This window comes from Loa loa, assembly GCF_000183805.2.
Source record: "Loa loa unplaced genomic scaffold supercont3.44, whole genome shotgun sequence".
NCBI classification, from domain to species: Eukaryota; Metazoa; Nematoda; class Chromadorea; order Rhabditida; family Onchocercidae; genus Loa; species Loa loa.
In genome coordinates, this window is record NW_018108224.1 from 245295 (window position 1) to 259474 (window position 14180).

The window sequence follows — 14180 nt, forward strand, 5'->3', positions numbered from 1 at the left end:
GATGGCGGATTCATGATCTTTCGAAGCGTTGAATTCATCCTAAGATGACTTTAATGCTCTGCACTGAGCTCAAATTATCTTGCAAAGAATCAACAATATCTAAACAACAAAATGACGTACTTAAAAAAAGAAAAAACGAGTAAAGAGTGAAGGAAAACTATAGGTCGGGAACGTTGTAGAAGCGAGTGAAATGTGATTGCACTTTGGTTTTATTGGAATAGATTCAAAGACAGGAGCTAACATAATTGGTCACAGGTGACGTGGTACCGCATATGGTTAGAAGGCTCTCCTAGTTGTCTTTTGTAATTTGGAGTTGTTTCTTTGAGATATGGGCAAAAACTTCCATCAGTATACTATTTATTGGTTGGTGCTAACATTTAAGCACTTTTAGTACTGTCATCATCCACTGATCCTTTGTTGTCATTCTTCTCAATACAAAATAAATTCAGTATAAGCCACTGACATTATAAAACTAAGCGCTATTGATAGATAGTTTCATTTTTTGTGAATTAGAATGACAAGTAAGGCGATTGCAACTCTAACAAAAATGCCGTGAACAGTGGATTGCTTTATTCGTTAATAAAATAAGACGGGATATTTTCAATTATGCGCAAGAAGTGTCTATTTTCAGTACGTGAGGCGCGTAACTTAATACCTATGGATCCAAATGGTCTTTCCGATCCTTACTGCAAGTTGAAATTAATACCTGATGACCATTCCTCAAAATCTAAGAAGAAAAGTAAAACAATCAGATCTACCTTAAATCCTGTATGGAACGAATGTTTTGAATAGTAAGTTATCTTTATTTATTTTAAAATCTTCTGTTTATGGTTATAAGTCAAAATTACAATCATTCTTTTTCAATCGACAAATTTTGCTTATATTATCTAGTCTAAATAATTCATTTACTCTTGAATATTGTTTTGAATGAAATTTCAGCAAACTGGAAGTAGCAGATGCGGACAAAAGATTATCTGTGGAAGTTTGGGATTGGGATCGTACTTCTAGGAACGATTTCATGGGTTCTCTTTCATTTGGTATCAGCGAACTGATGAAGGAATCTGTTGAGGGTTGGTACAAATTGCTCAGCGCAGTGAGTTTTTCAAATAAATTACTTTTTCACCTATCATTCTTTCCTCTACCTCCCACTAGATAGATTTTTTTTTAATTTATGTGTTCTTATATCTATCTAGCATTTGCAAGAATTTAATGGTCCAACAATAAGATTTCAGGAAGAAGGAGAATTCTACAGCATAAAAGTTATGCCTGAATCTGAAGCCGAAATTGCAAAAATCACAAATGGAATCGATGAAATAAACTTGTTTCAAGAAAAGGTAGAGTTGGAATATAGCTTTGTATATTTTCAAATTAATGCCCTGTGAAGTTTGAATAATATGCACTTCTTAAATAGTTGAAATTTGCTTTGAGAAATATTTAGGAAGTGGTTAATAGTGACAGAATGAGTACACTGGAATTTAGCGCTTATAAAAAAGTGAAAAGAGAACAATGGAATTCCGAATTCAAGACAACCATAATTTGATCTTTTCCTGATTTCTATCTTAAAACAGTTACGGATGTAAGCATAATTTACTGCATGACGTTAATTCCCAACGTAAATAAAAAGTAACATGAGGAGAGAAAAAAAAGCGAAAAGTTGCGATTGTGAAAGTGTCACTTGCATTTGACCTCTCATTAGATAGCCAAATTTGAAAATCGATCTTACAGCAATTATCAGTACGATCTCAACCACAGTTGAAACAGCCACAACAAAATGTTATCAAAGCTACTGATTTTAATTTTTTATCTGTGCTTGGAAAAGGATCTTTTGGGAAGGTTACTCTTTTTAACTTTTAAAATTGTTCAAAAGTAAACTGTATATTCCCTGTTTGTTTTATTTCTTTATTTTTTAGGTATTACTTGGTGAGCATAAAGATAGCAAGGAATTGTTCGCAGTGAAGATACTGAAAAAAGATGTGATTGTTCAGGATGATGATATGGAATGTACGATAACCGAAAAGCGGGTGCTATCGCTTTGTGATAAGCCACCCTTTCTTGTTGCTCTTCATTCCTGCTTTCAAACTTCGGTGAAATTTTCATCTTTCCCTATGTCAAATTAATTAATTGCCAGTGAGATGGTTATCGTTTCAGCATTTATCACATCCTTGTTTGTCCCGTTGAAAATTAAAATATTCGTCATTTCAAATTGTTTTCGGTACTTTTCAAGAATATATATGACCCCCACCATATACAACTCATTATTTCCACATTTTCTTGACATTAAATTGCAAACTTGGAGCTACAGCTGCAGATTTTAAATTACAATGTACTGAATTTTGAAATACGATTTGGACAGTGTTTTTATGTGGACGATATAAGCTTATTTCAGGATCGTTTATATTTTGTAATGGAATTTGTAAGTGGCGGTGATCTTATGTATCAAATACAGCAAGTGGGAAAGTTCAAAGAGCCAGTAGCTGCGTGAGTAGTAATAATATTTTGTTAGAATGCTATAAGCTGTAATCAAAAATCACATAAATGCCTGATGCAAGCAATATAAAATCCAGTTCTAGTAATTCTTCAATCAGATTAGAAGGCACATTTTTGATTGTTATTGCAGATCGTAAAATTACTGTTGCAGATTTTATGCTGCTGAAATAGCAATTGGTTTATTCTTTCTTCATACCCAAGGCATTATTTATCGTGATCTCAAATTGGATAATGTTATGTTGGATACAAATGGGCATATTAAAATCACAGATTTTGGTATGTGCAAAGAAAACATCATTGGTAATGCAAAGACAAAAACGTTTTGTGGTACACCCGACTACATTGCTCCGGAAGTATGCATTATTCCAATATCGCTAATAAGGATCATATTTTACGATGTGATCAATGGTTTGCTCATTGTAATCACTGTTCATTTAAATTCTTTCAGATAATATTATATCAACCATACAATAAGTCGGTTGATTGGTGGGCATATGGAGTATTGTTGTTTGAAATGCTTGCTGGTCAACCACCTTTCGATGGCGAAGACGAAGATGAATTATTTGCAGGTGTCAAATTTAATTGTATTTTTCAACAATTGGAAATAGCAAGAAAGTATATTGGAGTTAAATTAGATATGGTTTAGTAAGTGATAATTACTTTATCAGATATATTAAGAGACATATTTAATCACTGTAATATTTAATTATGAACATTATTAGAGCATATTTTGGAAAGATTTAAATGTCTAAATATGAATTTTTTTTTCTTTACCCTGAAATTATCTTTGCAGCAATAACGGATCATAGCGTATCATATCCGAAGTCAATGTCGAAAGAAGCTGTATCTATTTGTAAGGCATTGCTACAGAAAAGTCCTCAAAAACGGTTGGGTTGTGGACAGACAGCTGTTAGAGATATTAAGGTATGTCAATTCCTCTCCACATGTTTCTTCTGGTGATATTTTCGAGAATTAATCGAAGAGTATAACAGAAAGGTACTGTCACAACATGAAAGTGTCCAATGCTAAAATGAAAACGATTGATACTCATTGCCTCTTCTCTTGAAGAGCATTTATGCTACAAAAAAATAATATTTTAATATTATTATTTTTTCTCTGTATATTTCTGGAGAAAACAAAAATTTCAGTTCTCTTACCTAGCTACCTATCCTATCATACAGTTTATTGACTGGTAGTATCATTTTTGGATAACCAATGTTATCGTTTTGTAAATATGGAAGAAGTGTGTCACATCGCAATGAAAGTTGCATTTTTAGGAACATCCGTTCTTTCGACGAATTGACTGGCATAAGATTGAAAAGCGACAGGTTCAGCCACCTTTCAAACCTAAATTGGTAAATAATTTTCTCATTCAAAGAACCTTGATTGTCAAGGATTCATACTGAATTCTCTGAGAAATTCAACATGTTTTTATAAAATTAACGAATCTTCAATCTTCTTGAAACATAAATCCCTAGCTGGGATAGCCCATAGTTCAAGTATAAATATTTGTGGACATAAGGAGACTTTATTTGCTATGCAAATCATTAGCTGAAACATTTTGATAAAGTTTACATGCAGTGATATCATTTGAACGGCTAATTAACTGTCGCTTAAAATATCAACAGATGAATTAACCACCAACCATGGATTACCTCATCGCAATGTATATTACTTTATAAAAATAAATCTTGTTGATATAAGGTTGAATTTGCAGAAGAGCCCTGAATCGACGGAGAATTTCGATTCACAATTTAGAAAGTTATCTGTCAGAATGAGTGCTTGTGATATTGATATTTTGCGTAACCTTGAAGGCTATGAATTTCCTGATTTTGATTATGTTAATCCATATTGGCCAACTTGGAAAGCTAATGATGAATCGGTATAGAAATATCTATTGCATACTTCTTGGAGCATGATAAAAAGTGATTATTTATTCTCTATTCCACTGTCCCGCTCTTCACTATGACTAGCATATATTTTAGCAGGAAATATTTGCCAATCATTTGCAAGTTTGTATAAGAAATTAATCAGAGTATAAATGCATTAACATACTTATTGAATGAAGGAAATATATTATCATGCAGTTGTCATGTGACATAAGCATTTCTGATTTGTTTAATGTGATTTGAATGTTGTAAAATCTATTTAAAAAAAGTTAAGATTTGTACTGGAATTTATACATTACGCCTCTTCCACACATCAATCTTATTGTTGTGATCTTGCTTTCAGCTTTTAATCAATATGGTTTATCATATGCCATATTATCAGTGATGTGGTAAACATTTGTAATAAGGACAAATAGGCATTTGTCCTTATTACATTGGATTCGAGTATATGGCTAAAAGTACTTGTACATAAATTTCTGTCATCTGAATATATTCATTTGCAAAATTATTCGAGTTATTTTTTCAAAGATTGAAGAAAAAAAGTTTCGCAACTTTTTTTTTTGTTGTGATATCTTTCAGCCATTCGTGGCGTCTATTTGCTCTCCCCTCGCATGACAAATAACTTCACATAGATAAATCAAACATGACATTCTAGGTTGAAGTGATTGACTTCGCCTACCTGAACACTTTTTTCGGATGTAATCATAATATATATTATTTCTGTTCATAGAGTGCCTTTTATTTGAATCCAATCTTCCAGTTCTGTCACCAGATATAATGGCTGCAGCATTAAAATCTGAGTGATAACGCAATATTTCAGATTAGGTCTTTCTTAATTGAAAATTGCACAACAAATTCAAGCAATTTGCAAAAACACCATGTGGTCTTTGAAGATCAGGCAAATCGGAGTTATTAACAGCCTAGTTCATAGGTGTATGAAAAGCATCACTTGACACTTGACAGTGGCGAGACTGTTTAACGAAGTTCCTGCACGGTTGCATTGCTGGGATACCTTTTGCAATTACGAATAACAAAATTATCATAATATTTTACTGATAGTTTAGTGATTACATAATTCTAAAAAACTGAAATGAAAGAGCCAAAACAATGCCAATGTAATACTTCAAATGAAATTAAAGCTGAAGTTGGAAAATACAATAAATAGGAAAGAAACAAAAAGAGTGAGGTAGAATTTTTTCAAAAGCACAAGGCCTGAATTTCCAAGGGTTTATAATTAGTTAATAAGCACTTATTTAATCAATACTTGAAAACCTCACTTTAATTAATTGATTTTTTTTTTTTTTTATTTTGGAAAATAGCAACGACAGATTTTTTGGTGGATTCAAGTAAAAGGATTTAATGATGACAGCAACTAAGTGATTGTTTCCACAGTGTCAATCCTATATGATTCACTTTTATTAACTCGGAATATTTGGATCGATTGTTAATTCCTTTTCATTTCACATACCTTTTAAGCACATAATTTCTTTGTAAGATAGAGAAGTCTTGAATTTTTGAACTAAATTTAGAAATTTAATTTTATAATATTTCATTTCATTTGCAAAATATTTTCTAATTTCAAGCGATCAATGGGATACGATCGCTTTTATCGTAATCGCTTTAAAAAATGCTAAACTGTTGATACTTCGATTCCGAAATTTTTTTATTACAATTGTAAAATACCTTTTTTCCTTTTTATCCAGTTATTACCTCATCAGTTTTTCAATTTTTCTTTTTCTTTTTTTCTCACGAAATCTTCAAAATCCATTTTTAATTGTCAGCTTTCCTGGGAAGAATTACATGAAGATAGAATTTCAGAATCTTTTCTATCCAAAGTACTTGGAATTGTAACAGAATTGTTAGTTTAATGCTTCCGCTATTGTTAAATATACTTTATAGAATCGAAACCAATTGTCACCAGTCCTTTTGTTTTTGCATCGAACATTTAGATCATTATTTAATGCACTGAATTATTTGAAATACATAATTTTTACTTTTAAATGTATCATGGATTAATATTATTTCTGATATAATGAGAGAGAATGTTTTCTTTTTTCTTTAATCTGGATTGATACCTTTTTCATTTTATCCGTTATGAATTTATGGAAATGTGTTACTTTCAGTAAAAGACTTTTTTCTTTTTTTTTTAGCGACGATATTTTGATTTAAGAAAAAAGGATAGGAAACAAATTAGAAGTGATAGTTCATTTTGGAATATTTACTCAAATAAGTTGAGAAAGTTTTAAAAACAATGGAAGGCAATTTTGAAGTGAAACATTACTTTTAGTCTATAAACTTGGCAAATTTGTTCCCACTACAAATGAAAAGTGAAATTTGTATTTTGGCAGTTTGCTTCATTAGATTAAGCAAAATGAGACGAAAATGCAAGGGGGATACGTGTAGATCAATAATTCACTGAAAAGTAAAGGTAATTGTTGGCCAAAAATAAGTCCTGAAAATTAACAAAATACTTCTACAATTAAAATTTCTTGTAATGCATTTTGATATGAATAACTTAAATAATGAATAGTGCCAGTTTAATGAATCAATTATACTGCAATAGATTGAAGTTGGAGCAAACATCGGAATAAGATGCCTTAGATAGACAGATGTATTAAATAACTGCATAAGTTTGCCAACAGAAGCTAAGCAAGCTAACTTAGCAAGGGATAATTCACAAGGAGAACATCGAAATAGAAGTTCATAAGAGGGAAGAGAGAAAAGCATAATTTGTCATCTAACAAATAACAAACTTCGGACTGAGACTGAGACCAATTCATTCTCTCATGGAAAATGCTCTTTTTTCTTTCGTTTTCTTTTTTTTTTTTTTGTTTATCAGTAATGCATTCAGTTTAATACGACATGCAGGAACTTTTCACCTCAAGTAATAAGTTATTTGAACTCAAATCTGAAATATCACTGAAATTTTCAAGTAAATTTCAACGATTTCTTTCAGCTTTATTTGACACAATCATTTCCAATCATATTTTCTGTGATATTTTTTTGTGATCAAAAGCTTCAGCAAAGATTTTCAATTTCAGAACTGAAACAATACCTCTTGATGAAGAGTTATTCAATTAACTCGAACTTTATTCGGTTTTTCATGTCAAAAATACCGCTCATACTTCACTCTCCGAATATCTGTCCTTCGATTCCTTCTTCCTTCACATATTTCCTAGTAGAGTTATTACATTTGTGGGTGCAATTTTTATGATGCTATCTCCTGAATATCATGAAATTGATGATGATCTTTCTAGAAGCTATAAATCGCTATAGATCATTCGAGATGCAACTTGTAGTTTGATCTTTTGAACTTCAGTTATTTAAGATTGTGTCTGAGCAGTTTCAGTGTTTTATGCTCACTTTCTCGATCAAAAGTTAAGATAGACGAAATTATGGAATTTATATTGTTTTAAAATTATCAATCACTATTGGAGTATCTGTTGTTTGTGTGCCGCCATTTCCCGGTGATAGTGGTGATATCGATCATTCCAAAAGTAACTAACTGGTAGTGTTCAAAGTAAACGAATTTGTCAAATCATTCCTACTTGTTGATTAGAATTCTGACCATTCAATCTGGTAGGACAATATTTTGTTCTCAGGTTATTATCTAAACTAGTATTACTTTTTTCCCCACAATATGATCACTTGCATGGTTTTCATTCAATTGTTAAAAGATATCATGATATGATATTACATGATTGAAAGGAACCGTAAAGAATAATAATTAGTGCACTATTAATTGAACATAAAGTCTCCTATCAGATAATTTCAGCAGTTTCATTTCTTTGGTGCTCAATTTTAATTTGCGGTATTCTGAAAAGCCTGATTTTCATTGCAAAAAATTGCAGTTTTTTTATCATAACATGCGAAATACCTTGGAATTTATTAATAAATTGAATTTGATGGTTTATTTCTGCTACTCCAAAATTAAATTTTGACTTTCCATCATAGCAAAATTGAAGGATGGGAAATATTCAGAGGTTCCACTACTCTAGTCAAAAACTTCTAGCACCCAAATATTGCAAAATATTTCATAATTCGAACTTTTAAAAGTCCTGACTGAAACTTTCAAAACCTTTTTTTTCCATTCAGTAAATCTTTTTCAAACCAACTAGTTAGATCACTTATCAATGATTTAAGAAGTGTATGCAGCAGTCATACTTCACACTTTAGAACTTTCATAATTTTAAATCAATTGTATCGTTTTTGTACCGTTGAATTTTATGTTTAATTTATAGTTGAGAACATATCATCCAATTTCAAATGGTTGTTGATAAAATGGAATAGATGTTGATAAGAAAGAATCAAATTCCATCTCATTCATGAAACAGATATCTTTTAAGCAGAAATTCTTCTTAAATTTAGGACTTTTCAATTCTGAACATATCACTAATTCATATACAATTCTCTTTTTTTCAGCTTAAGGTTAGTATTTCATTAGAACGTTGATAAACTAGCAAAAGATCTTTGCCCGATTTTAAAAAAAAAAGCATTATCAACAATATTCTAGCATGATTCCAATCAATAATGACTCAAATCTACCTACTTTTTAATATGATAAAATCATTAGGGATAAACTTGGGAATAATAAATGAATGCTACCCTTGTATTATCTGATATTTTACAATCATCCCTTATCTTGTGCGGTGACAAGATATAAACTTGAAAGGAATTCAGTACAAAAATGGAACTACTCGTGACTTCATTTATTTAAGTTGCTTATTTGTCGAATGTGCGACTTGTAATTATTCTAATAAAATAACGCATTGTTCAAGCAGTTCACACGCAATCCAATTTTTCTCATTTTGTTAATGAATTTCGAATGTTCTTAATCGTTTTTTTTCTTAAAAGTTAATGCATAAATTTTGCCTCGTCAATTTAATAATCACTTTTTCATAGCTTGAAGTGATTTGAAAAGTATTTCATTAAAAGCAATATCGCATTCACAGATTTCAAGGCATTTTATCGCATATGTGAAATAGTTAACTCAGGATAGCTAGCTGGATGAACCGGATGGATCATTACGGAAGTACTAATAAATACATGTGAGAAATCTAATTTAATGCAAAAGATGTTAGAGTGATATTAAATCGATATAAATTTAAAAAAAAAAGTGCTGGAAAATTTTGTTCCATCATTGCCAGTAGCAGTAGTAGTATACAATTAAATGACTTAAAATAAAACTTTTTTACGCCATCGACTTCTTCGAAATTCATTTATCATTCATCACAATTTTTCACATAACATTAAAAATGTGATACTTTTTATTTATATTTGTTACCATATGACGAATGAATAATCTTACTTCCCTTCATTCAGTAAATCGCTTCTTAACATTTAACTCCCCTTAGAAACAGTTACCTATCAATTTATCGTCTGCATCGTTTAGCAAACAGGATTTAATTATATGATAGATAGGTTGATAATAAATGGGATGATAAAATCACTGTTATGTAATTCTTAATTTAGCTATTACTTAATGCACCTTATCTGTGCACAATGTCTGCATATTCAGAAGATATAAGCAATTTAGCTCTTGCAAATGAACTTTTTCCCTTCCTCACTTACTTTGCCTAGTTATGCTTGTTTATCGGTTGGCTTAACAGTTTTTGCTTCCTTTATTCGAAATAGACTTAGACTTTAGAAAACGACAAAAAAAGATATATATTTCTAAAATGTTCCAAGAAAAAAACAAATAAATTGTATTCAATTTGTTGTTATCTCATTTGCAGTAAATTACTATTCTTCATATCTTACTTATGCAATTCCGCATCATCAGAAGGTTATTTTTTATTTCCAGATAAAAATTACTCCAACTTGTGAAGTAATGGAATAAATTACATTATTCCATTACTCCACTTTCCTCAACACAGTCATTTTGTCATTTATTTTTCATTCCTCTAATTTTTTTTTTTTTTAAATTTACTTTACCTTCTCGAGAACACAGTTCTTTTTTTAAATTTAGTTAACCTTTTGCTAATAACATGCTGTTGTTGCTTTTTTTTCGTTGATTTAGAATATGTAAGTGGATTATATTCGTCATCTATGAAAAAAGTTAAGAATTTGTATTATAAAAAGAATCGGAATAAAATGGTTAATGAATTGCTGCAAAGTTTTTAGAGCTATTTTGGCATTGATATCCAACAATGGTGTTACCACATAGAGTTGATATGATTTATCATTTTTTACCTAAGAGAAAGTACCATTCTATAGCAAACGTTCCCTGATCTTCAAATGCCAAACATACTAAAAATAAAACTTACATTTTCTATCCTAAAAATTATTTGCTTTCTTTTCAGCACTATGACAAAATTTCAAAATGGTTGTAAATACCACTTCATAAAACACGAAAATTACGAGTGTAGTGAGGAGATAAGCAAAAAAAAGAGCCTAGAGCCCAATTTGTAACCCATAACAGTTTGTTCAATTTTGCTAACGCTTCTTAATTTTAGCTTTTTCTTTTTTAAGTTCTTGCACATGTCTCGGAACTCTTTTACCAAAGTTTCTTTAAATTGAAAAAAGGATGGGACATTTTGAATTTTACTGCTTAATTTTCGTTTTTCTAGCTAATGTAATAAAATTCCTTCAAAAATTATAACATCATTATTGCCTATGATATTTCAATCAATCGTATAAAATTTTATTATTTTTATAATCATTTTGTGATTTAACTTAAGGAGCACATTTTACAGAATTTTCGATAGCTATCCTCCTGTCATCTCATCTTTCCATTTTCATCACTTTACTGCATTTTAATGAACACGTTAAATTAACAATAGTTCCGTTTCATTTGTCATACTCATTGTCATTACCTTCACTTCCTGTATGTTATGTACTACACATGCAAACATTGCTTCAATTAACCCTGCTTGTTAATTTGAAAAATTCCCCAGAAAAAATCCAAAAAAACAAAAAGACTTTTTTTAAGCAACGGAGATAAAAAAGGAAAGAAGAGAAGTGGAGAGGCCTAAATGGTTGAGTAAAAAAAAGCTTTCCTTATCTAATTGACTTTTTGAATTAATTTTTTCGAATTTTTGATTTTTTTTCTTTTTTAATTCTCTTCATCATTATAACTTTCTTTAACTTAATGTTCCACAACTTTCGTATTTCTTTTAATTACTTTGAGAAATGCATCGGCTCACAACCATGGCTCATTTATTAACTTTTTTTTGGCCAGATTTCAGGGACAAATATTTACATTTGTTTGAAATCCCAACAATTATTGCAGCACTCATACGCTTCAATATGTTTTGCATTTTTTTTTTCTTAGATAAGTATTTAGCTTCTTTTTCTTTTTTTTTTTTGAATAAATATTCACCTCCCATAGCACATCAACAACAATATTTCAACAATCGCACTTTTTTTTTTGAAAGAAAAAAAGTGAAATTGGATACAATTTGTTAATTTACTCATTTACATGAAAATATGATTAAAATTTATAATCGTCATTGACTTGCCACCAAACTTTGAAACTTTTCACTAGCATTTATGTTATTTGTATACTTACAAAATATTTTACACATTATCATTTCTCTAAATCATTTTATGCGAAAGCGTAAATTGGTATGTTTTCTGGAAGTTTTCAGGAAGCCCATAATGATAAATCTCTTTCGCTTCATTTGTTATTATTTCGTAAAAAAAAAAAACAGCGAAAATGTTTAGAACTTTTCAGTAGTTTCATTTCCGATACAAAGTTTTCCTATGAGATTCCATCGGGCGACGATCTGATTGACCGTAAAAATAACAAATACATGACATTTTTTCTTTTTTTTTAAGAAAAAAAACAATATCTACTTTTGAATAATAACATCGAAATGTTGCTTGTAATATGTGGTGCAAATAACAAGTAGTAAGAATGGCAAGATAGCTTTTCACCTAAGTTTCTTTTCTTAAGTAAATAATTATCAAGTTTTTGCAAGGTTTAGAAAAATAAAACTGACTTTTTAAGTTGAGACCCTTGCTTTTTATTTCGTTCGAATATCTGACAATTCCTAATATTAACAAATGTTGGCATTGTATTTCGAGCGATGATCTGAGATTTGCTAGATTTACTTAAAATAAATAGAAACATACACATATTGGTAGTTACTTAATTTGACTACCATTTAAAAGATATTAAATGAATTTACACAAAGTTTGCCATCAGTTATTTTATCTTTTTATAATTAAAATAAAACAAATGCCCGCTCTCTTATATTAACGGCTCCTATAATATTTTGATCAAATTTGTGCCAAAATACTAATCAGTTGGTGATGTTTAGGGATTTTGACGAATTGATTTTTTTGAGGCATAAATAGCTAAAACCAAAAAGGCGTTTTAAATGAATTGTTTACAATATTACCAATTACCTATCTGTTATCAATTATCTCTCTACCCATTCATGACGAAAATATGCATTCACACCAAACTTTGAAATCTGTGAAAGATCATTTTTTCATCATATTTGCTTTCGTCATATTGAATGGTGTAATTAAACTCCATTAATACTAATATCAACGTCTGATCGTATCGTAATCAATGAAGAAATTAAAATAATTGGTTAAAAAAGATTTAATTGAACCTCTGTCAGAGGTTCAATTAAAAGGGTTCTTTAAGCATACAATTGGACTCTGTGACAGAAATATTTAGCCAATATTTTCTTTGTTGATTTCATCGCATTTTAATGCGAAATTTGTCGACTGATACACATTATGTTTTGAGATGAATGAATGAATGAATCAATCAATCTGTTATTCTTACAATATCCGACGATTAAAAGTCTCAACTTAATGAAAAGTTGGAAGCAAAAATGTTACATGTCGTTAATCATGCTTAAACGATAACTAAGGTTACCAGAAAATTCTTTCTGGAACATGTGCATATTTTGCTACCAACTACTTTTATGTTTGCACACACTTTCAAATGTTTGTTTTTAGTTATGATCTTACTGAGACAAATCATGGTTGCTCAAGTTCTGGATTGTCCTTATTTTGTCTTACCTAGGAAAACATTAAATTTTTAACCTAAGCCTTTTGATAAAATTATGCTGGGTTCTATGACTCAACCAAATCTTGTTTTTGTAAGCTTTCCAAACCTTCTTCTTTGCAGTTATTTTGTACTTGTTCAACTCTTATCCCCGAATCACTAGCTAGCAAATCATTGTCAAAACTAAGGACATCTGTCTAGCCTTAGTCCAGTGTGACTTCTGCAAAGCAGGTTATTCTCAAAACATTACTTTAGAGAAAAGCTAAGTTGTTCTTCTAAACAAGATGCTTTTACTATTAAGTACATGAACACAATTTTCCTTATGGAATACCCAACATATCATTATTCAAGAAGGTGGAAGGATAATGATTTCAGATGCTAAACTTTCCGAGAAAAATTACTAAACTCCGCTGTACCCATGAGAAAGGACCAAACAATAACGGGGCGAAAGAGAGAAGATGAACACATGAAAGAATTATAGTGATTTGCTTGATATCAGATGATCTTATCCTGGATGACAAAGAAATGTCAAATGTGCAAGTCCGGGATTGTAATAAAATAACTGAGTCCGATTATTGAATTGTTATGGCTTTTTCAAATACATTTGGCAACTCAGAAGTGTATATTTAAATATTATTAGTTTTTGCAGAGAATTCGAAATATTTTAGGCATTCACGACATTCATTAAACACTATAATAAAAAAAAAGAAAAATTTTCAAATCTTCCTATCTTCCCGAACAGACAAATTCCAATGAAGAGTGACTGTAAAAGAATTCAGATGAAATAAAGTATCACCGATTACTAATTTGATCAACTGTTCAATAAATATTAACAA

General features: G+C 30.3%; 1 protein-coding gene across 1 annotated transcript; it reads left to right on the plus strand.

Annotated features, from left to right (window-relative positions):
• Nucleotides 1-606: 606 nt before the first annotated feature.
• On the plus strand, nucleotides 607-4375 carry LOAG_06588 (AGC/PKC/ALPHA protein kinase; the record flags this gene model as incomplete). Its single annotated transcript, XM_003142124.1, has 11 exons — nucleotides 607-791; nucleotides 940-1093; nucleotides 1233-1334; nucleotides 1726-1833; nucleotides 1911-2084; nucleotides 2387-2478; nucleotides 2639-2840; nucleotides 2936-3056; nucleotides 3281-3411; nucleotides 3765-3842; nucleotides 4205-4375. The coding sequence occupies 11 exons, from the start codon at nucleotides 607-609 to the stop codon at nucleotides 4373-4375; spliced, it is 1518 nt and encodes a 505-aa protein (XP_003142172.1).
• Nucleotides 4376-14180: the final 9805 nt, after the last annotated feature.